This window comes from Strix aluco, chromosome 11, assembly GCF_031877795.1.
Source record: "Strix aluco isolate bStrAlu1 chromosome 11, bStrAlu1.hap1, whole genome shotgun sequence".
In the NCBI taxonomy this organism is placed as follows: Eukaryota; Metazoa; Chordata; class Aves; order Strigiformes; family Strigidae; genus Strix; species Strix aluco.
The window spans coordinates 8,919,438-8,944,303 of NC_133941.1; the positions used below are offsets into that span (position 1 = coordinate 8,919,438).

General features: G+C 43.1%; 1 protein-coding gene and 1 long non-coding RNA gene across 19 annotated transcripts in view; both read right to left on the minus strand.

Moving 5' to 3' along the window:
* The window catches only part of FOXP1 (forkhead box P1), a 390,108-nt gene that overhangs the window by 66,749 nt on the left and 298,493 nt on the right, over positions 1-24,866 (minus strand). For 15 of the 18 annotated variants that reach the window (XM_074836019.1, XM_074836032.1, XM_074836031.1 and 12 more), the window contains 3 exons: positions 9,732-9,869; positions 8,538-8,627; positions 2,912-3,071 (listed from right to left, as the gene is read on the minus strand). In XM_074836019.1, coding sequence (XP_074692120.1) covers positions 2,912-3,071; positions 8,538-8,627; positions 9,732-9,869 — 388 coding nt within the window. Of the gene's footprint in view, positions 1-2,911; positions 3,072-8,537; positions 8,628-9,731; positions 9,870-20,677; positions 20,785-24,866 lie in introns of those variants that run through there. The other 3 variants (XM_074836035.1, XM_074836029.1, XM_074836034.1) reach the window with 2 other exon arrangements.
* Positions 14,080-16,812, minus strand: LOC141928201 (uncharacterized). The gene is made up of 3 exons (XR_012624689.1): positions 16,580-16,812; positions 14,845-14,920; positions 14,080-14,108 (listed from the first exon to the last, which is right to left on the minus strand). It is a non-coding gene; the product is annotated as an uncharacterized LOC141928201 (long non-coding RNA).

Below are 24,866 nucleotides of genomic sequence, written 5' to 3' on the forward strand. Positions count from 1 at the left end.
TTTTTAAATTGCTACTACGTACAGATGTAAAATCTAGATTATAGATGTGTCTAAATACAAAGCAGCAGAGATTACACAAATATAACATTAAAGGATGTGCTATTTTGTGTAAGACAATAGACAAGCACTAAAAACTAAAATGAAACTAAAATACAGCTTTAAACAATGTATTAGTTCTAAAAACATAAAAATATCACTTATGAAGTAGCATTCTCTCCTTAGAAACATTTATTACTATTACAGATACTTAAGAATAAAAGCAAAATGCTTTTAACTGAATTCATAGCTACGTTTACTAGAGGAATGATTTTATTTTTCTTTTACATACGCATTTACAGTATTTGTCTCAGTCTTGCAAACTGTTCTGAAAACAAAAGGGCATGATATACGTAATTTTTTTTTTAAATAAGAAGTGTCCATTACCAATTATTTTAAACTATAGCCCTGGCTCTTCATTGCATTTTTCAGGACAACTAGTCCCCTTCATTATGAAAGAAAATGTAGGCACAGGTTTAAAAAATGTATGTTGTGGGGACAGTTGACAGATTACTGCTCATGGAACTCAATTTCCCAACCCCAGGTATCACCGGCTCAAAGACAAACAGAGTTGCTCAACCTCTTTGTGTCCTTGTACCTCCATACCCAGGTGACCATGTTCAAGCAAGCAGAAAGTTGATTTAAACCTCATAATGACATCAGTTTTAAGCCATCGTCTCTCTGATAAAAAAAAAATAAAATATCGTGCTGTATTGCAACCTGCCTGAATTCTCAAGTTACTCTTTCCTCCCGCCACTGAGCCCCCGGCTCCAGCCGCCCCCAGTGCTCGCAGCTCATTTCCCTGCAAGAACCAGCCCTTTCTGCTTATGTTTATGTCGTCTCCGGCATGCAAGTCGGCACCCCTTAGGTTTTAAATACGCTTCTTTGCGAGGACTAATAGTTACACTACCCTGCTAACCATATCAATCAATGCCACGACTGCTGAATTACCTACTGGTGTCTCCGATGTGTTACCGCACAGATTACACTTCATGCATCACCACATTCATTTCTTTCACATTACACATGAGCGTGTCTTGTCACTGCCCAATTGCCCTCCTTTGGACAGCTTAACTGATGTACTATACAATGAACCTTACCGAGCAAACTTAATGGTATAGGAGCTGTGGGAAAAATTAGAAAGGTTGAAGCTTGAGTCCGGTGGGTGTGTGCGAACAGCCTGGGATGCTTCCAACAATAAATCTGAAGCGTAATTAACGCACGTTACAGCATTTTGCAAGTATAAATGGCATTTTATCTACATGCCCTTTTTCCTGGACTCATTTCATGCCTTCTCCCCGTCACGCCATGCATCGATGGTGCCTGACCAACCTCAGGCCTGATCCTGCAGATCCCAGCCAGGCACCACCTTCCCGCACATCAGCCTAGTCTGTCCTGATTATCAAGACTAGTCTAGTCCAGGTGTCCAAAGCGGGAAAGCTAAACTGAGTCTTGCAGAGGGAGGTGTCAGGTCCCCAAAAGCTTAGCCTCTAAAGACAGGAGTTAAGTGCTCAGATACCTTTGTGGGTCTGGCAAAAATAAGCCTAAATTAATCACACCAGCCACACAGCAAAGCAGACTCCACTCCCCAGTTTTGTCTCCGTTTATCCATGTAAATATTCACCAGCCACCTCGCTCTCCTTTGTGCAGCTATGTACACACAAAAAAGGAGAGTGAAGAACAGAAGCAATTGCGTCCTGTCCCCCCCATTTCACAGAATCACAGAATTCATTTAACTGAACAGAGCTGAATGTAAATTCATTATATGGTTTAGCAACTAGTAGCAGCCCTAAGGCTGCTTTGAGGAGCCCAAATCATTCAACCTGAGCTGACTCAAGTTGTTGAGGTTGATGTTTAAATTCATTATGGGGCAAGGGAAGGAAAAGGCATGATTATTCAGAAATACCAGCATCATGGTTGAAAGACCTGGTCTTCCCTGAGCCATGCCAACTTTGAACAGTCTGCCTTAATCACAGCAGCCAGAGCTCAGGCAAGTCTGTTAAAATGTCCCAAGGCTTGCAGACAAACCCAATTTAAAAATAAAATAAAATAAATTCAAGCTGAAGAGGAAAAGAGAGAATAAAAATCCCAGGTTATAATCACTGTCAAAAGTATTGCGATTTAAGTATTGTTTCAATGTATCCATTTCTTTAAAAAAAAAAAAAATTAAATAGGAATTTCAGCAAAGCAGTAACTTCTTGCAAAGTGCAGGACTGAATAAAGATGTAGGAGGATCTAATTGTCAATAACACCATTAAAATTAAATGGAGTTAATCCCAATTTGCCTCAGTATGGAGGGAGGAATGAAGCTATGATGCAGACAGGCAGTGAAATGAAGGCCGTGTAACAGGCATGGAGAGGAGACACTGCCACCTCTCCCTCTCAGCTGCAGCAAAGGGCAGTCAAATTTCTACAGTTTGGCAGCGTGTGGATCCGAGCTCCTCAGCGCCCGGCTCCTCGCCAGGCCGGAACCAGAAAGGGCCCATACATCACATTTAGAAAAGGAAAAGCTGCTCTCACACTACTCTTAGCCATGAACCCAGCACCAAGAATCGATTAAGACGCCTCCCATGGAGGATTTCAAGCCCAGATTAGTACAACCAGCAGCTCTGACTCTGCCAGACTGGCTATAGCTGTGCAAATTGAATTGGAACTCCAAACTGCCTGCCTCCCGCTAGCCAGAGCGGTCCAGGATTTCAGCACTGTCCTTCCCAAAAAATATCTTTATAATGCCCACCTTGCCTGTCAGGATTTTTCTGTGCTTATTATTTTACGAGCCTATGAGATCTCTCTCTCTCTCACCAAGTGACAATTTTGTGTCCGTGCGTGCTATCATTTTGCCAGACAGCCGGCAGCTCCCGAACCCCTCACCTACCTTGTGCAAGGGGTTGCAAAGGCAGAGTAGGCTGGCCAGGCTGGATCGTTAGCAGCCCCTGACGCTGCAAAGACAGGAGGTGCTGCTGTTGCAACTGCTGCATCTGTAAGAGTTGCTGCTGAAAGGCCAACTGCTGCGTAGCCACCTGCTGTTGCTGGGGCTGGAAAAGAAAAAAAAAATTTAAAAATGCACATTTGACAATACAGAGCAAAACATTAAGAGAAGATTTACAGGGCTTCTTGTCTCAACACACTTCACTTCTGATCACAGACACCCAGTATCGAGGCAAGCTAGCGAGCCCACCGCTCCATATCAAAGCCTCCAAGGCACGCTCAGGTGCTGGAGCTAACCACAGGGCCACAGTCACTTCCCAACTCCAGTGGTTACTTCCATCCTACCTAAATCCCTCTTGCCATCCCAATTAAAAATGTATGCAGTGTTTCTTGGTCACCCTGGTCCATGTGGTCATGTTTTACCCCAGAAGTGGCTGCATTTCAGTGGTGGGTAAAGCAAACGCTGCTGGCAGCTGTTAAAGTCCTAGGTAATTCTTTGAGGCAAAGAACATGTATAACGTGAGAATCACACCACACGATCACATCACACTTAGATGTAATGAAAAATAATCCTGCACTGTGCTCTGTTTGCTCATGCAAGGGTTGTCTCAACGATTAAGGCAATACGACTGGCTTAATTTATGGTATTTTATAGTTACTCTCTCTTATTCATCCATCAAGCCCCACAATACTTTCTGTTATGTTCGGAATTATTCTGTGCTGTATTTAAGGCTGCTACTTCTGCACTTTGAAAATTCTAATTATTCTCACTAGAAAGAAGATGGAGTTGCTTTACTCCACAGGGATATGAACCTTGAACCTTCGAGGTGTAAAAGAACATGTTGCTTTCCTCACTACTGTACCCAGAGAAGCTTTTAACTACTCTGTTTATCACTTCTGACATAAATAAATGAGAAAAAATCAGACCTTTGAAGAAGAAAAACTTCATCTAATATTGTTAATTAGCCATGACAAACGATGAAATAACATTGTAAATCTTTCATAGAAACAGCCACTAGATTTTAATTACACACATTCATAATTTAGCAAACAACATCTTACTTGAATGTGAGTGTTTAATATGTACAGTACTCCAGGCTTCAGAGTCCTTAATTTTGTTCAGTTAAGGAAGCCTCTAGGTTTTTGCTTCCATGCTCGTCTTGTATTTTATTTGCTTTGTTCTTTAAAATCCATGAAAGGCTTTGCATTTTGATAAATATCTTTTTATTTATTGTACAATGACAGGAGGAAAACTTTTGTTGTGTAAAACATCAATACATCATGCCAGTGTTTAGCAGTTCCTTGTGCTAGCCAAAAAAAATTAATGTAGATTTCCTTAGTAATTATCTGAGTGATAGAAAGATAATACAGTGCAGTAGTACAATAAATAGAAGGAAATTATCTAATATCCCTAATCTGCTAGGAATCATATCAAGGTGGAGGTCTTATACACATTATGGCTAACAATTATGGAAAGAAAATTAACTCTTGCAAAACTGCATACTTTCACAAACAACCCCCAGCCAGATCCCAAGCTTTTTGTCGCCCTTCCTTGACACCGAGCCAGAGGATCACTGGCCCAATTCCCTACTGCTGTCAAGTGGGGCAAAAAGTCTGCCAGAGCTGCAGGAGCAGGACCGACAGACACCAGCCAGGGGTTTGGCCCCCACCTTCTTGTACCACCATGCCCCATCATCCTTAATACTGCAACCAACTGCATACCCGTGACTGTACTGACAGTCAGTCAGTCAATTTATCTTATTTATAAAGGCAAGTTGTCTTATTTCCAAAGAGAGTCTAGGACTTCAAGATCACAGTTAAACAAATAGGTGTTCAGATATTCTGAATCTCTGAGAGTTTTCATGTCTTTGCAACAGCTTGCTCGGGCATATCCAGTTGTTGCAACTATTTGCAACAGCACCAGATGAATGCAATCCCCAGCAACGGTTACATTAAGAGTTAATGTAATGTTTGCCTCCATAAATATTCATTTTCTAAATATATACATACTTAACATATATCTATATATAAAAAAATAAATGGCATTACATAAAAATCTAGTTACAGTAAGCTGTGTTTTACCTACTTGCCACCTGAGTACGAAGTTGGTACGTTTTTTTTTCTTAAAAAAAAGCCCCTTTATATAAATTGACTGATGCCCATTTGGTTGTCTTCTCAGCTATCCTAAGAAAAGCTCTTGAACACTCTCTACTTTGAAAAGCCAGGATATAAAAGTATACAAGGCCCATTGTCCAAGAAAGAATTTAAAAGCAAGACACGTTGCCAAACTGTGCTCCCCACCCAGTTACCAAACACAGGATACAAGGCAGTTTGTTTACTTCTCACAATTGAATGCATACAAAAAAGGTCTCACTGCAGTCCTGTTGTCAGGTCAGTAGTCAGTGTTAAAATGCTGAAATATCCTGATAAAACTTGCATTTTTGATCCCCTCCCTAAAGCTTCTGTCAAAGGTCTGTTTTCCTTTCTTAGGTTACTCCCTACTGCCTAACATAAACTGTCACAACTGCCGGAGGACAAACGGCCCTGTTCGGAAAACAACCCGCTCCATCCAGCACCGTGGCACCATGCAGGGTCGTTCTGCGGCTCTAAAGCCCCCCTTCCTCAGGGAGACCCCACTTTGCCGGGGGAGAGGCAGCCCCACAGGCGCAGGGCCGAGATCTTGCCCTGGCGCCTCTTGCTCTCGCTATGGGGCACTGTGCAGCGGTGCTCACCCTCTGCTACGCCGAGCAAAAACCACCAGAAACCTTACTGGGGCCCGTCTGTTATCCTGCTTGGGGGTCAGATCCCTTTCACCAGCGGGGCTTGGGAGATTTGTTGTGTTTTTCTTCTTTCACGACAGTACAATAGGACAAGGCACTAACAAAATGACTTGGGGGATGCAGTACATGAATACGCTTGTTCCATCTGTCAAGGTACAAACTCAGCCCTCGTTAGCACGGCAGCCGCTGGTCCCCACCATGGCATGGCTCACCATGTGACCTGACCATCGGTTTGGGGGGGGGAAATTTAAAAAAAAAAAAAAAAAAAAAAAAAAAAGAGATCACTGCTTTGTATGCTAGTTTAGCAAGAATAACCTCCTTAAGGCAGGGAAAACGAGGCTGAACAAACCCACGGGATGAAATTCATCATTGAAATGGGCCTCTACTAAAACCATCAGCAAAAATACCCCCCCCCCCCCCCCCCCCCCCCCCCAATCCTAGAAAATGCCAAAGAGGCTTGGGCCCCTTGTTCTCTTAACAGCTATCATGTTAAAATGATCTTCTTGAAATGGGAAGAAGTCCTTTCTTATTGTTGCTTTCGATACTGTAATATCAGAAGTGTGACCACAGTAAATCAGTGTGTTAGATATTGAAATGCCATCACATTGTCTAACTTCCCTTCTCGTCTTTTTTAATACAAAGTATTTTTTTCTTCAAGCTCCAAGCCCTCATCTTTGTGTCTGAGATGCTCTCCTGTCTGACAACAGCAATTTAGAAGAGTTAACTTTTATCGTTCATTCTGCTGTGTAACTTTCCCCTTCAAATTTCTTTATCTGCCCTCTGAGCTCATATGAACTTTCATGTTCTCCCAGCATGCAGGCTTGCATTCAAAACTATGTCTAATAGACCAAATAAGAGGTTAATAAGAAGTGGCAACAGAAAGAAAAAATACAATCCCTGGTAACTGATAAGAATGACAGTGGCAGCCCTTTATTGTTTGTCTTCAAATATAGAGTTAAAGATCTTTAAAAAACTAAATTTTGACGCCTTTGAAAAGAAAGAAGCACAAAATAACAACAGGGGGTTATTGCCTGCCAGCCACAGGGGAGAAGCTCCATAATTCTTATTCTCCCTTTTGAAGGCTGTTAGAAATCTGATTCAAAAAAGCAACAGCAGAAGGAGAAAGCCTCTTGAGGCTATCGCCATTTCCTGTGATCATGCATAATGCGTTTCAAAAGTGGGTTTTTACCAATTCTGTTGATCAATTGCACCTCCTTCATATTCCCTCTTTTTTCTGCTGTGTTTACATCTGATGTGACTCAATGACAAGCGCTGTCTGAGACTGTGAAACAGACCTGTCATGTTGATTTATGGGCGCATCAAACCACGACTTGTCCAAACTGAAGCTCGCAGTTCATTAATTAGAGAGTTGTGACTTTGAAGTCAGCTTTCAGACTGTGGTTTTTAACATTTGGCTTAATTTATATGCTCTTGAATGTGGATCTCTAAGGAAAAAACTGAAATTCCCTTCTTGTCTTTGAACTTCTTTTGACCGCACAATAATCATTTCTTTGTCCAGAGTGATGCCTGCATCCCAGAGTCATTAACGCGCATTGAACTGCCACTGATGAGTAAGCCCTACTGAATTAGAAAAACAGCCAGCAAAACAAAGCTGAGAGCATTCTGCACAGTGATATCTCACAATTACATGCCTTCCCTCCCTGTGCCATTTCCATTTTAATTACTGTTAGTCCTTTAGATTTACATTTTAGACACTTTTTAATCTGTTCCCTTTTTATTATAGTGGCGCCCGTAAGCGCGCTATGGTTAAGGTTGTGTCAGCGTTTCCATTATAAACCCCCCTGTTTTCAGGGGTTTATAACTCAGCTGGAAAAATTCACTCTGGGTTGAAACTTGGCACAGGTGGCATGATTTGCCGAAATTTCAAGGGGGGGCAGAAATTGGTACAAGCTTCGAGCAGCACCACTTGTAAAGTGACACACAAGTGCTGCCGCTATGGCACGATATCACGCAGTGTCTCGTGCCAAGAGGCAGCTTTCTAGGATCTACCCAAGCCAGCACCAATGTCAGATTAAACATGAAAGTCTCAAACTCCTTGTGACAAGAGAGGTGAACTCGGTGCCTTAAAAAGAGATTTAATTGCAGCAAAATTAAATTTAAGCACACCAAAATCAACAAAGTTTAGGATGTGACAGATATTTTGAAAGGAAAGTGTATTTCAAGGACAGGCAGGAACCACCCTGGCCTGTCCCGTTCCTGCCATGGACCACGGTGGCATCAGAGCGAGGTCTCCTGCCACCACGCCATGAATGGGCAGCGTTCCTGCGGTACCTCTGCCTCTCAGACCTCGCTTCTTGGCGTCACCACTGATGCTGCTCCAGCGTGGTCCCTCCTGCTAAGCCTTTGCTGCAAGGAACAGGCAACCAGAACCTCTTCGGTTGGGAACTGCAAGCCCAAACTCAACGTCTCTTGGCATTCTGCCCTGTTTAGCGAGGACAGCTCCGTATCTGGGCCTGCTGCCTTGGCCCCTTCCCCTTTACAACATAACTAACTTCCAAAAGCACTCTCCCAAGATACAAGTCTAGATTCTTGCTCCAGTACTCATACAGAACATCAAGGCATGGTCCCCTGCTATAAAATATGTGGCAGCAAGCAAATGGAAAGCACAGGAAAATACAGGCGAAAACAGGACAATAACTCTAAATCTGAAAGCTGAGACCTGATAGAGTCAGTTCAGTTGTGCAATCATTTATAAGATGAATGACAGTTTAATAGCCACTAGACAGTCCCTGGGGATCTGTGGTTTGAAAGTAAAATGGGTATTGTCTGTACCTCTTTAGGCTGTTTTCCAGCATGTTGTTGCTGTAAAAGTTGAAGCTGCAACTGTTCCTGTTGTTTCTTATAAAACTCTTGAAGCTGCTGCTACAAAGAAAAGGAAAGATGGTAAGTAACAAAGTGGAGAGCCAATTCAGTGTCCCTTTTGGTGTAACACACAAACTGTGATTTGAAAAATAGCATCCTTTTATCTGTAATGGTCTGACCTTTAGTTTGAAACTCAACAATAAATTCAGTGCACACTGACTATTCTTGGCATTATCGTTTGAAAAGTAATCTCCAAAATGAACTGATGAAAAACATACCATTTTCTACACAAACTAATTAAAATAAGGCAAGGAATGACCTTTGATTGTAACAACAAAGCCAAAATGCCCTTGCTGAGAGAGCCTGGCGAATCTCTGTTGTGAAACACACATGCTTTCTAAATGATAGGGTTTGACTGTATTAAGTGTTGTTCAATACATGCATAGACATCCTGGGAAATACTCTCCTCCTCCCCCCTCCCCAGATGTGCTCCGCGCAGGCAGCGCTCCGGTGCGGGCAGGAGGGAGTGTGGCAGCCAGGAGGGAGCACGCAAGGCCAGGCTGGGGTGGATGCTGACACCCAGCTGGGATTTGCGAGCCCCCACTGTGCTGTACCCCACTATAATGGAGCCACGGGGCTTGTTGGTGGCCAACTTTCAGCTGAAAAAAGGCCCATGGGCTGTGAGAAACACTGACACACCACACGGCATACGTTGGCTGAAATCAAACTGCTTAAGGCTTGCAAACCTCTTCACTTTTATTGCCACCATTTCCATGGTCCTTTACGGTTCCAGATGGACATAACGAGGTCTAAAATGGGAATTATCACCCTACTACCTTGTTTATCCCAATTAGTCAGGGCACACCATGCTTTCTGGGGGATGCAGGCAAAAGCAACAGGGACATCTGCCGAAGGCCTGACACTTAAATATGCATCTGTATTATTTAGCTGATCTTGGAAACACTCCTAGCACTGCTCCCTGGATTTGTTTCCAGTAGCTATTTCTAGAATTAAAAACAAAAGAGCAGTCAGTTCATCTCAGAACACGGCTGCTCTGAGGTTTGGACCTGAGATGGGGGCAACTTCTTTCCCCAGGAACATTTCAGGAGGTGAAGCCCTCCGGTATCTAGGGGCCACCCGAGCAGCTGTTAAGGAAACAATTACCTGTTGAAGCATGAGTGCCTGCTGCTGTTGGAGCAGGACTTGGAGTTGCTGGGGAGTTAGCACTTGTTGCTGGAGGATCTGCTGCATTTGCTGGGGAGTGATCACTTGAGGTGTCATCATAGCCACCGACACTGGAACCTGAAGCGCGAGAAGAGAGCAAAGCGGGGGTCAGAGTGCATCGCCGCGGCTCCAACGCACTGCCCGCCAGCCCCACGCCAGGGGAGCCCAACGCCTGGCATCGAGGGTGCTGAAGGCGAGAGAGAACTACAGCCCACCACAGCAGGCACAGAGGTACCGACCACGTTTTCCCGGCAATTAAATTCCCCTTTTGCAAAACATCACTGCGATGGGAATTCTTAAAAGCAAGCAATATGGTAAACCCTGCTAAGATTTATTTATTTTTACAAGAAGCCATCAGCTGGGCCCTTCTCTCCCCAGAAAGCCCTTGCCTTCTGTACAGAAATCCAACAGCCAAGTATCCCGTGCTGATGGGATCTAGACCCTATTACGACAGGTTTTTAAGAAAATTGAAGGAAGGCTCAGTGATGTGAATAACAGCACTAGACTCCTATGCAATTTTAACAGAAAGGCCCTACCACGATGTCTTTACCATTCCATATTCACCAAGCATACAGATGTCTTCAATTCTTTCATATTATGTGAGATACCATTAAAAGCCGCTTTCCATGACATTTCAGTGACAAACAGCTACAGTGATGAACTTGATAGCATTTCATATTTGCAACTGTTAACACGTTTCTGCACGGGCATCTTTGCAAGGAACCTGTACACTGTATCTGAAAGGATGATGTCTTGTTCAGATAAAACACTGACATTAAAATGACAGGCTGTCTTGGCCAAGGTTACACAAATTGTATTCAAGCGGATACCTAATGACAATGCTATGAATTCCGCAAGCTTTCTAGAATGTAATTTAGCTATTCAAAATAATCACTGCACTTGTGTTTAATTTGCAGACTACATGAGAACCATTTTGTCAGTCCTAGTAATACAAGAAGACTATTTCCCTAGAAACCCACCCCTCCACCCTCCACCCCAAAAAAGGAAAAGGAGGGAAAAAAAAAACAATAGAGGAAAAGACAAAACCTTTATGAGTTTTAACAGTAATATTTAAGCACCTTACTTTTCTATAGTTTCAAATCAAATACGTGACAGCACAAAACTAAAAGCAGTAAAGGATATACTTTGCTAAAAAGGATCTCCTGTCATCTCATGTATTACAATAAAAGGTAATAATATGTTTAGCACTTTTTCTGTGCACCACTTTTTAAAAAATCAGCAGACAATAGCTGATCAGAAGATAAAGGAGTTTAAAAAAAAATCTTCCAGTGGAGTAGTAAGCAAGAGAGAAATGCAGTATTAATTTTATGTAACATAATGTCTTAATATGCAGTTTATCTTGACTTTTTCACATGATTTGTCCTGTCATTTGCATAGCAAGCTCTCATTCCTAATTTCACAGTCATTATGCACTGATGTCCTGATTTCTCAGCATCACTAATTTTGATGAACTAAAAATGGTTCCTGAAGGTCAGACGCATGTACACGGCACATCTCCCCGTGTTGTTGTGTACATGTTGTGTGCCAGGGCCAGACACTGCCCTGAAAACATTTGTCTGAGCGAAGTCTAGCAAAGGCTCGCACGCCTCTGACATCCCATTAATGCAAACACGGTGAGGTCCTCTGTGCATTCTCCATGGCACAGTGCGTTCTCACATATCTAATGTGGTCCAGGCCGGTGTGAACGCAGGCAAATGGGGATTTAATTACGGGTCAAACACCAGTCCCACCAAGGCCAGCGGCCGGTGTCACCTGCCTGTGTCTACGGAAAAGCCACCGGCCAGCTGCTGCGCTGTGCCACCGCCTCGACACGCAAGGCCAGCTCTGAGGACACTGAGTCATCAGGATGGGTAATCCCATGAATTCAGAATATCTTAATCCATAGTCTTTTAAAAACTTTTCTGGGAGTAGAAAATTATTTAATTAAATATTGCCATCACTATCTTCGCCCCGAAGCATGACTCACCTTCATTATTTCCATCCCCAGAGAAGTTTACTTTACCCTCGGGTTTGTACTACTTTTCATTGAAGTTGGACTGAGCAAACAGAAGAGGAAGCATGTTTAAGTATGTTTTCTGTGCCCTTCTTGGAAGATAGACAAGACAAATACTCTTCAGTCAGATTTATGACGACAAGCAGGGATACAGACAGGAATAGGGTGGGGTGCTGTAAACCCTACACATCGGTGATTAATATGAAGGGCCGCATTCTGCCGTCAGCTATGCGGAGACAACTCCCATTCACTTCCATGGCTTTTTTGCGTGTTTATCTTGGGATAAATCTAAGGATTTGGCCCTACCTTTGAAATCTGGTCATGTACCTTCTGGTGAAGGATCTCCTAGCTGCACACTCTTCGCTAGAACAGAAGCACTTAACCATCAAGAAAAAAAAAAAAAATCATTCATACGTATATATAAAATATATATATGGCACACCTAGAAGTACAAGTTTGCATTGATCCATTCAACTTCATTTTATCATCTGAAAACCCGTTTTCACACCACATCTGCGCCTCTGAAGAAGGTCCTGCCTTCCATTTATAAACATGACTAACAGCCACGTTTAGCCAAAGTTTGTGCTTCCGCTTATCACAAAAGCAACTTACGGAAACCTTTTACGAATTCAAATAAACCAGAAACCACCGTGTTAAAAAAGACACGCATGTCCCAGAGAAGTGTGGGCACCTGTACAGTTTGAGGACTTTAAATAGTTAAGAATGATGGCCTATATATCCACTCTCTTAACTCCCAACGTCCAACTTTTTCATGTAGCTAGTCCCTGGTAATACTAGGAATCAAAGGGCATGCAGCACCAGCAATAGGCTATTATAGCCCACACTTTATTACCCATTACTACCGAGGTCATTAGCGGTAAGAGTGATTGTACCGGTCTTAACCTATTGATCATTGTAACTACTATCATTTAATCCCGTGTTGAATGTCTGGAAAGCTGCTAAAGGCACACAAGAGAGAGTGCTTTAGCGATGAGAAATATAGCCAAAGCTTGGAAATTACACTTTGATTCATAAAATCTAGCCAGTGGTTTAAATCAATAGTATTTAAAACAGTCATGTAAGTTCTTAACTACAGCTCTCTAATATTTATGGGTCCCTTTTTGAGTGTATTCAGTCAAAACTAAACTTTATTTTAGATACTGTGCAATATACTTTACATTACGTTAGATAAAAAATATTTATTTCTGATATTTTGTCCGATAGTAAATGAAACCTAAACTGAGGGCTATAAATTAATTTTAGATTTCTATCTCTCAGATGTCAACTTAAATGTGTTGCCAAAAAAAATTACAAACCAACTTTAAAAATGGCTTAACTGTTTAAGTACATGAAAATGAGCGTGTTTTATGAGTTAACAATGAATCACAGAAGGCAGTTTATGAAGAACTAAAATAATTCTGTCTTACTGCCTTCAGGGAGTTGAAGTTCAAATTAAACTACTGGCAGATATATTTAAAGAATGCTAAGTTAGCATGCAGAGCATCTTTTTTTAAGTTGTTTATTTCTGTTTTCCACATAAAACACGATTGTTGTTATTGATATGATTAATGAACTACTTCTGGTATTGTTGACTGATAACAATAGGGTGTGGTGGATACCCAGCTGCATGTAAACCTGGCAGCAAAGGTAAAAATACAGCTGCAATTTGGCTTTCGGAGCTGTACTAGTATAGACCTGCTGACATGCTAATACCATCAACGGCAAAAAATGTCTTTAATACTCACAACTGTTTTCAGGCACTATATCTCCCAGGGTTTTGCCTGCTCTTCCTCCACATCCCCCAAAGCCCTCCCGTCCCCGGCAGTCCCCTCCGCTACCCCCAATTTCAAGCTCTGCAAACATGCTGTATTTTGGCAAGACCGACCAAGGAAAACTTCCACAAACTTGGGCCAAGTTCACCTTTAACTTCACAACGGAGTTACAGCAGGGATGCATTTGTCACTCCTCCATACAACCCAGACAAGGGTCACAGGGATGAAAATGATTTAGTCCTATTTAATCATCTCCATTCCCCCATTTTCAGTGATATTAATATAATTAAATACTAGCTAAATAATTTCAAGTAGTTTAATCTTGTATGAAGTAAAAAAAAAAAAAAAAGCCATTTTCACACAACGTGCCTTCGGTGTTGGATACGGTTGTGGTCCTGTTAACTGTTAGCAGGCATGCATGGAAGATGACGAGGATTTCCTTAATTCATAAAGAATAACTCTGCCAGAAAATCCTTTTCTCCTGTGATGTATGTTCAAACTTGATTTCAGTAGGACCTCATACCAGGCACCCTGGATTTCCAAACAGCAATTCTTCAGTTAAAGATTTTGTGATAAAAGTTAAACTGAGCAAAAACACAGCTGAACACAGAAAGCGTAAGTCACTGAGGAACAGTTAAAAATACTGGGCTACAAATAAAAATAGATACAGCAAGGCAAAAACCAAACAATGAACTTGAGCTGTCTTATTAGAAAGCTATTATGTGCAATACATTTGAAATGTAAAAAAATCTCAGCTGAAACAATGCAAAACAGCTTTGCTCATGCCACAGGAGAAGATAAACCACTGATACACTGGCAAACAGAGAAGCACGATGCCACAAGCCAGAGCAGACCCCAGCAAAATAAGAAGTGCTGAAGGCAGGACCTGCTTCCATCCCGAGACTAAAACGTTTCTGACATAATATTTCATCCTCCAAAATAACAACACAAAAATGCCGCTGTTAGAATTATTCACGCAGAAACTGCAATGCTGTTTCATTATGCAAAATGGAATCTCGCTTTTAGACTTAGTTATTTTGCCATAATACAGTACAACACATTAAGACAGGTAATGTTTATTATATTAATGTAAAATCAGCTAAGTAGTCTGTCATTAGCATAACTGTTCTCTCTGTAACAATACAACTCCCTATTAAAAGGGGGGGGGGGGGGGGGGGGAGAATCCTCTTCAAAATTAAATTAGCATTTTTTATTATAATTTTGTTTATTATATTTTATCAGGAGGGAAGATCTCTCTTTGACCCACCGAAGGCAGCACGATAGGCTATGCTGACATTCCCCAGCATGTCAGGATGTCTGCTGTCTTCAGTGTTCTCTTCTAGCTAAGGAAAAACGGGAATATTTTCGTATTTGTTTACAGAATGAAATATCTGATCTTATCTACCACTTCTCATGCATACCAGGTTTCTCACTAAGTGCCAGGATAATTGTTTCTGCTATAATAAATACCCATTTAATTTGCATAAAAATATAAAGTTTACATAAATTAAATCCTTTTTTCATCTAACATTTGTCAAATAGAGACTAAACAGGAACACACACAACCAAATACTCATTTAATAAGCTGAGTGAGATTTCAACCTTGAGATTATCATAATCATTTTTCACATTTTAAAAAGTTATCATTTTTGTTTCCCGCTCCAGCATGAAAGGAAAAATTACAACCTGCTGTACATGGTTCCGAACAGTGGTGATATTTTATAATGATTCAGTTAAAAAAAACAAAAAGTATTTTTTGACAGAGTTTAGGAAAGGAAATGTTAGATCAACATATTCTGCCAAAAAAGCCTCAAATAAACCAAAAGCAATCCTGCTTAGAAACATCCAAAATACCCCTAAAGCCCTTGAAAACCCCTTGAAACCCTCTCTCCCAAACACTCTTAATATACTGAGAATGATCATCATATCAGACTCCTTATATTTGTGTATTAATTCATACATACATTAAGGAGAGCTTAATTAAATAATAAAAGACTGTGATTGAACCGGCAACATTTAATATGTCTAGAATTTCATGTGAGCAAAAAGGAAGTGTTATACAGAGGGGTTTTTTTTTTTATTTTTGTCCTATGGCAGATTTTTAAGGAGAACTGCAACTCCCGACAGAAATTTCTAGGGAAGGATGAGCCCTCTCTCCACTCCCTATTTTCTCCTTCTAGAGTCGAACCCGTAGCTGCCTCCTCTTCAGACTTGGGGCATTTGTGAAGAAATATATTGTTCTGGCCAGCTCAAAAAATGAGTGAGCTCTTGAAAAATATTCACCTGGTTAAATCACGCTGTTTATTTCCCAGACAAAACAGAGCTCTGCTTAAACACTCAGTTGGGCTTTGCCACTCTGGTTGCAAGTGTAGCCTTTATAACAGTTGCGAACTTTATTTGCTTAAAATGTGCAGTTTTTCACACCTATGGCAGACACCTACAGCTGAACATCACAGCTAAGCACAACGGTGCAAATTAGATTCTAATGAGAAAACATCAGTTGCTTCTTTGACAATCTTGCCATTCACTGATTTACTTCTAATGAAGACACACTCCAACCAGCGAGCTCGCCGTGTTAAAGGTCAAAGCACGTTCAAAAAAATGCCTCACAAAATCAAGGCAAATGGGAAACCCGTAAAGAAACCTTCTCATAAAGTGGCGTGGCAATTAGAGTAATTGTGCAAAAAGCCGTCTTCGGTAAAAAGTAAAAGAAATTAAGCTGCCACTACTGTAACAGGTTAGATGAAAATCAAAATTTAATGTATTCTCCCTTGTGTCATCTTGTTTTGTCAAGACATCAAATAGAATTGGAAAGTACAAAATAACAAGCCCTTGAGAAATCACAGAAGCCGACCTTTTTGATGTTGTTGGTTTACCTTGTTCTCAGTTATTTGAACAATGATGTTTCAGATTTAAGGGCAAGATAAAGCTTAAAAATTAAAACCCGTTGTCAGTTTGGGGAGGAGGGGGTGTTGTCCCTCCCAAATAACAGAGCATCTTACCTAATCAATGAAGGGAAATCCGTCCGAAACTAGTGCACAGAACAATTAGCAATTCCACTTATTTGTTCAATATTCAGTCTGGGTTTTCTAACATTCATTCAACTTCAGTACAAAGTACAGATCCTCCTGCTAGCATAGGAAACTGTGCTGGAAAGGTTAAAAAGAAAAAAAAAAAAAAAAGGAAGAGAAAAAAAAAAAGGCTGGGGAAGAGATATTTCCCAGTGATGCTTCTCTCCCCAATCTCTACACGGCCACTTTAGATCTGCAGATGAGTGCATGATGTATTTTTTCCCCTTTCCTTGTAACTGGAAAGCGAAGCTGAGCAAGTAAGCACCTTATAAAAACAAAACAGTACAGGACATTTTAACTGAACTACAGCAAAGTAGTTTCCAGTAATGCAGTTCTGCTTTCAATAAAACAAACAAACTGCTTAAAACCAGCCAAGCCTTTCACCAAACAATAACAAATTTAGCTTATGGTGTCAGGACTTTCCCACAATCTAGTTTTGCAGGTGTTGATAAAACTACCCTTGCTACCGCTTTTCCCTAGCAAAGAGGGGAGAAAACAACATCAGTAAGTTATCTTGCTACCGGGAAACATTTTCATAAAGTAAATCCAAGTGCTCTGTCCTTCCAGCTTAGGTTTGTCTACAGCAGCTCTAAAATGCCTCAGAAATACAGAGCAAGAAAGCATGAGAGCTTTGCAACTGCTTAAACTTTTGAATGCAAAAATTCTTCTCCCCTTACCTTTCTTTCAGCTGCCCAGGGCATGAAATCACAAACACAGAAACCAAAGCATTTTAAACTGAAATAGCCACTTGCTTAGCTTCAGTATTTTAAAAACAACATGATTCTCAAGCAACATCAGTGCTCGAGCACTGCCAGGTTAAAATGCTGCGCAAGAAATTGCTCTGACTGCCCTACATCACTTTCAATGCCTAAAAATCCCCTTTAACCTTCTCCACACAACTGTTGCAACCCTTTTCTTCTTTGCACACAACTAAAATCAACTCAACTTGCGCAGACGTCAAAGCCCACCGTCCATTAGTGCAATAATCCATCTGTGACCCATTACAACCCAGGGGCGATACGTTACGACTCCACAGTGGTGTCTGATAACTGTTTATGCCCCAGTATAAATTTCAGCATGGGGCTAAGAGTTACACTTTTAAAATGTGTAAAGGGCTCATCCAGCTGTAGAAGAACGTGAGGCACCCACACCTTCCTATGAGCAGCAAGATCCCCAGAAAGCCAGTGCTGGGATTTCATTTCTTCCCTGTCAATCCCATTATATTTATGACTTCTCCTTAGTTCAGCTGAGTGACTGGTCAGAGCATGTCTCAGAGCTTTGGGTTTTTTTAAAAAAAACAAAAATAACGCCGCTTAAAAAAGGAAGGGCACAATGGTACAGTAAAGTGTATGTTAAACAAGACCAAAAAAAAAACAACCAACTGTAGCAAACAAAAAAAATTTCAAAGCAGCCCTTCCTATCATAAGCTTTCTGATGATTTATGGTTTACCAACTCAGCAAGGTTACGCAACACTGCATGCCTTTAGATGCATTATTTGAGTCAGTTGAGATTTAATTAAGATCACAGCCTCCAAAATCCCTGTCAAATGAAAATTCACAGAAGACAATACACTATATATCCTCATGCAGATAGTCTCCATTCCATGCTCTGGAATAACATAAGTTAATCCTCGTTTCTATGGTGGCAGACAAAAGTTCACTAATTTTGTTTTCTTTTGACACTTGTGTTGTTTTCTGTTTTATGTCATGAGATCATTCCCTTTTGAGAAGGGGAGGGGAGCTGATATAGGGGGAGAGGAGGGAGAGCAATATGTCTGAATATGGCAGCAGATGTATTTTGACATTCTCACAGCTCTGCCGTGATGTCATCAAGTTTTCATATAATTAACCCCTGCCAGTAAGAGCATCATTTCATGACATCTGTCCATTGGGAAGAGGAGGAAGGAGTCGGGGACAAAACATGCAAAGTGCCTCAATCTTGCTCTCATGCTAAAACCAAAATCAAGCAAAATTAAATTAAGGCTACAAAATAGCATTCACATCTTCCCTATCAGCGACTGGCTTTCCCCAATTCATTATCTGCCCCAGCTGCCTCCTCACCTCGGCGGTGCTCCGACACCACACGCCACGCACGCCCCGCTCCTCGCTAACGCCTTCTCCTCCTAATGGTCCTGGGGTAGGGGAACCCCTTCGCCCTACGGTCCAATCCCTCTATATACGCTAAACGTGAGCACGTCAAATAAAACAGTATTTCTTACAGGGAAATTGCTAGAACTTTACCTCATTCCAGCGTATTTCTATTTGCATTATCTTAATATCTGCTTGCTTATCTTATGGTTTAGAACTGACAGGTGCTAGCGGTCTTTTGTTTGACAGGCCACTACACAAATAACTGTCTTGCCTGAAAGGGCTAATGCACTACTAATGAACAATAAATCAACTTTGATTATAAAGTGTCAGACCAATCAGTTTGCAGTTCAGCTCTATCACAGTCTAGGCCAAGGCAGCTACTCTGTTTAGGCAGGATTTGGGTTTCATCTCTGCAGCCTTATCAATGAAATTTTTTGGAAGTAGTCACGGGAGATCACTGAAAGCCCTCTGACAGCAGATTTTCCGCCGGCTGTGAGAAGAGTGCCTGCTTTTAGAGACTTCCTAGGCTGCTACTGCAATAAATACACAATCAACAAAAGCCATTTCTTAAGCAGACAGAAGCACGCTCTAATGACATATTCACATATAAACACGTATTTCAGCTGTGACTTTTAAAAGAGCTAGAAGCAAACAGAATTGCTTTTTAACTTGATGTAGAGATGTGTAAGATGCCTGAAAGCTCTGCACAATAAACAGACTTATGAGGGGCCTGATCCGGCACGTGCTAATTTAGCAGACAGAGTGCTGCTTCGGGGGGACAGAGAGGGAGAGACCCTGCTCCTATTATAGCTACTGCACACGCACGAGTCATTCCAGGATCGGGCCCGGGAGCATCAGGCATGAAAATAAGCTTTGCTCCAAATGAAAAAGATTTTAACATTTCAGTTTATTTATAAAAAGGCAAACTAGCCTGTGGAAGTCACTTTTTATTAGAAATAAACTTTAGTGATTTATTGTAGTTAGCAATTCAACACTCACTGCAAGAATAAATCCAACCATTTCGTTTTCATAAACAGATCTTAGTCACCCCGAATGATTCACATTTCCTGCCACCAAACTTGTTTTTATTTAAAAATATGAAATGGTAGCGCTTCAAACGCCGGCACATGCACCGAGACGACTTGTGTCGCGTTATGGGGTGGCTTTTCCCTACCCCCAGTGCAAGGGCAAGTCGAAACCCTCAGTGTTTTGTACAAGAAGCTGGCTTTGAAGGAGTTAATTCCAAAGAGGAAGAGTGTATATGCACTTTGCTCTAAACTTACCACCCACTTCCTAAGGGTTCCCTCCTCCCCACCACCACCACCACCCTCCAAAAACCATCTCATTTGCACTGAAACACTGGCTCGCGGGGTTGACACTTCACTCGGCTACACGTAGATCCCGTTACATTTATTTCACTGGGCTTCGTAACGCTACTCAGTGTCAAAAACAAAGCTCCCTCCCCTAATTTCCCCCTCGGTAAATGGACTGGCGAATCCATCCCGCAATCCCGGCTCCTGACATTTAAACCTGACCAAAAAAGTATTTTACCCGGCTCTGGGCACTTTCCCTCTTTCCTCGCTCCTCTCCACAACTACAGCCCTGAGGTGAAAACCGCCCGCCCGGCTCCGCGCGCCCCAACTGTCGGAACAAAAGGCGGGCAAGGCGCAAAACCGAACCCAAATCACTTTTTTTTTTTTTGGTTGTTGTTGTAAAACCTTCAGCAAGTTGCCAAGCTCGCAGGCGCCTGCACACTCCCCCCCCCCTTGCCCCCCCTCCACCTCCCGCGGAAGGAGACAGCGCGGAAACTCCGACCCGCACACGAGGAGTCACGACGGCGCAAGATGAAACATCGTTTGGGCTCTTTCCGCCACTTTGGGAGCGGGCCTGCCCCCCCCCACCCCACACACACCCCTCTACACCCCCCCTGGCACCCACCTGGGCGGCGGCGGGCGGCGGGCGGCGCGCCGGGCCATGGAGCGGGCTGGCGGAGCGGCGCGGTGCGGTGCGGAGCCTCCGCGGGTGCGGGCGGAGTGGCGGGGCGCGCTGCTCGCGGGCTGCCGCGGCGCGCCGCCACCCGCGCGGCCCCGCCCTGCGCCGCCGCGCACACCCCGCCCCGGAACGGGGCGCCCCGCGGGCCCGGCCCTCCCCCCCCCCCCCCCTTTCTCCTTCTCCTTCTCCTCCTCCTCCTCCCGCGGAGGGCACCGCGCTGCCTCCGCGCCCTCTGACCTGCTGGCCGCGCTCCCGCCCAGAAACTGTTTAACACACACACCACCCCCCCCCGCCCCCCGCAATAAATCTGTTTTGCGGGGAGTGGGTGCCAGCAGCGGGGGGACGTGGCCGGCAGCCCAAGGCTGCCGGTAGCCGCACAGCACCGAAGGAGCATCTTCCCTCTCCTTCTCCCACAGCAACTTTCTCTTCTCCCGTGAAAAGTGGCTCTGAGTTCTCGTCCCGCCCTTCCCGACAGTTCTGCCCCTGGAAGCTCAGGATTTCAGTATCAGAAAATAATAATAATTTAAAAAAACTAACCACAAGAAGCCTCTAATGGGAGTTTGTGCCAAACCAGAGTAGTGTGCCTGGCCTGCGAATGGGAATGTCATCCAGTCTCGACACTGCGGTGGGATGCTCAAAACCCCCAGGATGCTCACACACCCCCAGGATGCCCACACACACCCCAGGATGGCTCACACACACCCCAGGATGCCCACACACACCCTGGGATGCCCAAACACCCCCACACAGCCCATGCCAGCACCTGACCCGCAGGAGCTGTGGCTACCTGTTTTTAAGGCAGCCGAGCCCTCGAGTTCGATGGAAGCAAAACGTGGTGTTTGGGTCTGCGGTGCCTCTGTAACGGGCGGTTTCATGTCACACAGAACAAGGTTCCTCAAACTCTCACGGGGGTGAGCTCGAAGAAACACTTCTGTGGCCCCCCCAGACTTCAATACACACACAAAACCCTGTCAGCATGCCGTCTCCAACCCAGGCACTGCCACAGTCCCGGTAACCTATTTTCTCCTACCCACTTCATCTCGGGTAGTAATACTTGGTAAAATCTCTCCTCCTATTTCAATTTTATTTTTTTTACATTTTCACATAGTTTCTGAAGACAAAACTGATGCAGATAGTTGCTTTACATGCAAGTAACTGGAAAGACAGAAGCCGCCCTGACACCGTTCGCAGGCAGAACTGTACTTTATTTGCAGGAGTCGAGGGCTGATAGACAATAGCCCTATTAGTTATGCTGCTAAAGAACCTCACAAGAAGCAAAGACAAAGGACCCAATTTACTGACAACTTGTGATCTGACGTTAAATGGGATGCGATACGGATTGCTTTCCACCCTAAAGTGTTTTCGCGTCAGATAACAAATTTATTAATGGGATTTTTTTCAGGTCACAAAAATGTGACCCCACCCTCTTATGAATATTTAATAAGGGACTAAGGGCATCTTTTGCAAGACCCTAAATCTGCCAGAAACAGCCTACATGAATCAGAAAGCGCCTGCCTCTTAAAGGGGCACACACGCACCGAGCAGGTCAGCACATAAAGGGCATGGGAACAGCCGGTATTTGTAAGTATTATATGTATGCAAAGTCAAGCAAATAAATATGCACACACTCCAACACACTGGATGCTCAACAATAATATAAACCGGTAACACATGCAATGAGCTAGTAAGAATTATCGCCTGTGTTTAAGAGGATCCTTCTTGTCCTGGACTTCAAAGTCATCTCAAGGAACTTGGATTGCTTTGGGGAATATAGTACAGAATACACAGACCTAAAACTTTTCAACGGTTTCTCTTGCATACCTCCTCCTCCTCCCCACTGCATTCCCTAAGAGCATTGCTGTGGCAGCATCCCCAACTGCACTGGCAGCGAAGGAGCATCTCTAGGAAACAGCTCTGCAAATTTAACCCAACTAACTCTGCGGCCGAAAGGAGGGGGCTGCATGCCCGGGCAGTCTCTGCAGACCAGTCACAGGATGTTCCACAGACCCCAGTTTGGAAATCTTCTCATCAATCTTGTCTTCTTCAGCACAAACTTCTTACCCACATGCAACCCTCAATTCTATAAAGTCACATCTTCAATTCTTATTTTCCAACATGGCCTTATCCAGGTACACACAGCTCAAGGAAAGATGGGTGCCCTCCCCCTGCCCTGATTGCCAGCTGATCACATGCCTCTGGACCAAGCTCTGATTTACTGTATTTGTAAAAAAAAAAAAAAAAAAAGGGGACTCTATGAAGTCTAGCACTTTGTTCAAGGTGTTTCTCTTCCTTCCAGGGGCAAAGAAAAAGCATAACGTGGCAATGCAAGCACAATGCAAGCACAAGGCTGTGAGCTACAGGCAAAGCAGAAGCATAGCGCTGGCTCTGGCACTGACAGTTCTCCCCAGCCTTGGGCAAGTCACCTAGAAATTTTGGTGGGTTTTTTTTTGTTTTTTAGATAGCTATCACGCGGAGGATGCCTCTGTGAGAGCTCAGTTTGCAACATTTCTGGGCTGGCTCTGGAGTTGCCTGCGTGCCCACCACTTCAAAGGCAGTCAACGGCCTCAACATCTCCATCTCCTCATCTGCAAAAAGGGGACAATGCTACTCATTTCAGGATCTTCTGTAGACCAATATTTGCAAAACACTTCGAAAATGAAAGGTGCTGTCTAAGCACAGGGCACTGGCCACAGAACCTGCAAGCCGTATTTTTAAAGCGTTTTATACCCTTTCATGTAAAAGCTTCATACCTGCAAGCTCAGCCAACATCTGCTGGGGGCTAAAAACTTGAGTCTATTCCCTTAGTAACAGAGATGGCAGCACTTGTTAAGTAAGGTCACCATGAAATATAATGCATTTCTAAGCCAGCAAAATATTTTAAAAGACCATGAAGAACCATAAACTCCCACTTTAATTCCATTCCATTACGGAGAGTTATCACAGAGAGAGACAATCAGACAGGGATGTTCAAAACAGAACACATAAAGTAGTAAATGAAAAGTAAGTGGGAATGAATGTGGCAGACTAGGTGGCTATTTGGCACTGCGTGCCCATGAGATCTGATCTGTATTAAACGGTGGTATCAACGCCTAGGTGAAAGAAAATAATCACTGGATACCAGGCTCTAAGGTCCAAGTGAGAGGAACAGATTATGAATTACGATGAAGATGAATACAGTGGAATATATGCTTTTGCTATGCCGTTATTTTACACGTCCACTTTATTCACAGACTTCTGCAGGTACCCATCCATGCAGAAGCCATGAACTTGCCTATTGAAAAGCCTCAGCGGCCTGCAGGGCAGGGGAGAAATAAAGAAAAGACAAGACATCCACATAGTGCAACCTCCTCTAACCAGAGTTAACCTGCCCCAAATTAGGAAATTTTATGTCTAGTCCCAATATGAGGCAATTTTATCTAAGACAGCAATTAATCTGTTCTTGTCCTCAGGATGTTCCCCTGGGCAGGCAGGGCCTAATAGGTCCCACTTGGCTCTTTGGCAGCAGATGGTGGGCCAAATCCTGCGCCCCACTCCCCAAGGACAAATTTGGGAGTAATTCAGGTGACCTTTGGTGCCGGTGCTGCTGCGGCACGGAAGAGCCGCCCGCCCGCTTGCCAAACCTGGCAAAGGCGACTGCCAATTTACGCTGCTCGGCACACGGGCTAGAGCCATGGGCCAGTTTAAAAGCAAGCTGCTGTTTGCAGTTCTGAGGGAAAAAGCCATCTCGGATACTGTTCCCACTCCTGGATCCCCAGGCCCATTTTTGTGGGGTTAAATCACATTTTCCTGTTTTGAGAATGCTTCATTTTCCCTTGTTGCTGTTTGAAAGACCTACGAAAACAAATGGGGAAAACAACTGACTAAACAGGAAACAGTGAAACTTACTACCCACAAAGTGCTGAGAAAACGGACAAAGTAAACATTTTTTTTGGTCATTTTTAATAATCTCAGCTAATGCCCTCATGGTAAAATATCTTCAGGCAGAAAAGTGATTTTTAGGCTGATGGTGTCTACCAAAACAGAACACCAAAGCAATTAACATTTCACTAACGCTTGTGTCCCTGTTGCTCTTCTTTTTTTGATGTGAAACTGTCATTTTCCTTATTGCCCCTGCAAATTCTGCATGAAGAGGCTC